General features: G+C 44.3%; 1 protein-coding gene across 2 annotated transcripts in view; it reads right to left on the reverse strand.

Annotated features, from left to right (window-relative positions):
• The window catches only part of LOC116082309 (zinc finger protein 431-like), a 12,435-nt gene extending 11,989 nt beyond the window's left edge, over positions 1 to 446 (reverse strand). The window contains exon 1 of one of the 2 annotated variants that reach the window (XM_031359198.1): positions 320 to 446. In XM_031359198.1, the coding sequence (XP_031215058.1) occupies positions 320 to 322 (3 nt within the window). In that variant the 5' untranslated portion in view covers positions 323 to 446. The remainder of the gene's footprint in view (positions 1 to 319) is intronic. The other variant, XM_031359199.1, reaches the window with a different exon arrangement.
• Between the last annotated feature and the right edge of the window lie 2,010 nt (positions 447 to 2,456).

A 2,456-nucleotide genomic window follows, 5' to 3' on the forward strand; every position in this document is an offset into this window, starting at 1 on the left:
GCTACTCACTCCCCCGCTGTTTTAAGAGGAGGTGCTAAATACCAGCGATCGCAGCTTCCAGCCTGACTCGGGCAGGTCAGCTACAGCTGCAAAGCGACTGAGACTTAAGATAAGTAAACGTCTTAAGACTAAACAGCAACCCTAAAATATCTCTGAAGACCAAGTCTTGCCCCCTCAGACACTCTTACTCCCCGGCTGCCTCAAGAGGGACCTAGAAGAAATAACAGCCAGGCTGATGCTCTGCAGTCCACTACCCGGACTCCGGCTGCTCCGCCCCCTCCATGCTCCTTCCAAGTATGGGAAGTGGTCACGTGCTCACCATGTCCGGACCTAGAGGATCCGCAGCTCGCCTTTAAGACCCCTGCAGCAGAGATCAAAACACAACAGACCAATCATTCAAGCCTGCCCAGCAAAGGAGATGAATCAAAAGCAGGGAAACAAGGCACCCGGAAGTACACTCCTTTTCTTCTATTGGAGGGTCTGCCTGGAGGCCTTGATTGGTTAGTAAATCTTGATTGGCAAGACCACCTTTCTTAGGGTTATAGTGAGCTGAAGGCAGGCGGCATAGGGCTTCCTGGCCCAGGTTTCTAGTCCAGGAGCTGACCCTTTTCAGATCTGCGAGACGTTGTTTCAGTACCACTTTTGCCTGTCCTCCAACAGTCTATCTTTCTGTCCTCGAGCACTCAGCAGGAATTTCTATTTACCCTCCTCCTCCTCCTCCTCCTCCTCCTCCTCCTCCTCCTCTTTCTCCTCTTCCCCCCTCCCGTTCCTCCTCCTTCTCCCCCTCTCCTCCCTCCTCCTGCTCCTCCTCCCCACCCCCTCAGAGTAATCAAGTACCTTGCTCAGTACTTGGAGCAGAGTAAACTATAGGTTCCAAGAATATTAACAATTAAGGAAAGATTTTAGGGCACAAAATGTGATGTTTGTTTCTCTGATTTTACACTGACGTCAGGAAAACTGCAGCTAATATTCAACTACTACATATGAGACTCCAAACAACCCTGGGAGAAAAGCAGGGAATGGATGCAGATCACTATGTTACCCAGCACATCTAAGGTGAAAAAACATCTCTGTATTAGATTTTCCAGAGGAACAGAGCTGACAGAATGGATCTCTCTATGTATGCAGAAAGTGGATATGTAAGAATGGCTCACAGAATGTGGTCCCACTAGTAAATCAATGACTGTGTACCAATGGAGAGTGGAAGAATACAGTAGTGCCTGTATGTCTCAGCTGGTCTTCCACATATGCCATAATCCCAAGGATGGAATCTCTAATGCTAGAAAAATAAACTGATTTTGAAAAAGAGCAGCCCATTTCCTGGTAGAAGGGATAGCATTTATCAAATACTGTTTCACTTTGCCTCTATGTGGATTGTTGTCTGCTGAGACCTGTAACTTGACACACACAACTATAAGCAATGATGGTCTGTGTTTCAAATTTCTGAGCTGATTTAACTATGTCGATGAGGATTGCACATACCTCCATAGGACAGTGACCTAACTGCAACTCCAGTACTCATTGGCTTAACTGACATCACAAATCCTACACCCACTAATCTAGTCTGTTTTCATTCTCCCAACATGAACTAATACATGCCACAAAATTACAAAATCACCTCCATGCCAGGACCAGGTCCTTTTTCATTATGGCTACTCCAGCAGCTGATTACCTACCTGGTTTCCCCAGTAGTGTACACAATAAACTTCCTCCTATTCTGGTCTGAATGCAGAAGCTATTCCCCATATGCAAATCCTTTTCCTCTTGACTCACTAACAGTTGATTACATACATGACTCAGCAAGTAGAATGGTAAATAATCTACTTCCTTCAACGCTACGAAGAAACTCAGTAATGAGTTTTACCCCTGTCAATTCTATGCCCTTTCAAGAGGATGTAGCTTTGCAAGAGAAATGCCAATTAACAGACATAACCAGGACACAAAGAGATCAATAATACCACACATCAGAGAAATTGTATGAAAATTATAACTAAAAAAGCAACTAGCAAGGTGGGTCTGTTGGCTCATGCCTTTAATCCATGCACAGGAGGCAGAGGTAGAAGTATCTCCTTGAGCTGGAGGCCAGCTTTGTGTATGCAATGAGTTTGAAGACAGCAAGAGGTACCTATTAATCTCACTTCCAGAACTAGGAATCATAACTTTGTCTACTCCTTATATTTATTGAAGGCTTCACAGAGCAAGGGCCATCTCTTTCCTGGACAATACTCTTGAATTGCAGTTCATGCTTCTCTATACTTGACTGCAATCAGAAACTACCTAGTGCTGTTTTTCTCTTTAATCCACAGACTAATCAGAAATCCATTCATTTCTGCCATACTTGGTTACTGCAGTCCTGAATGAGTCACTGGTAATAACCATCCAACAGATTCATTATTCCATCTAAGAAATCAGCCCATTACTTTTTAATTCTGCCTTACTCAATGTCTTTAGGAGAT

Source organism: Mastomys coucha, unplaced genomic scaffold (assembly GCF_008632895.1).
Source record: "Mastomys coucha isolate ucsf_1 unplaced genomic scaffold, UCSF_Mcou_1 pScaffold7, whole genome shotgun sequence".
Classification (NCBI taxonomy): Eukaryota; Metazoa; Chordata; class Mammalia; order Rodentia; family Muridae; genus Mastomys; species Mastomys coucha.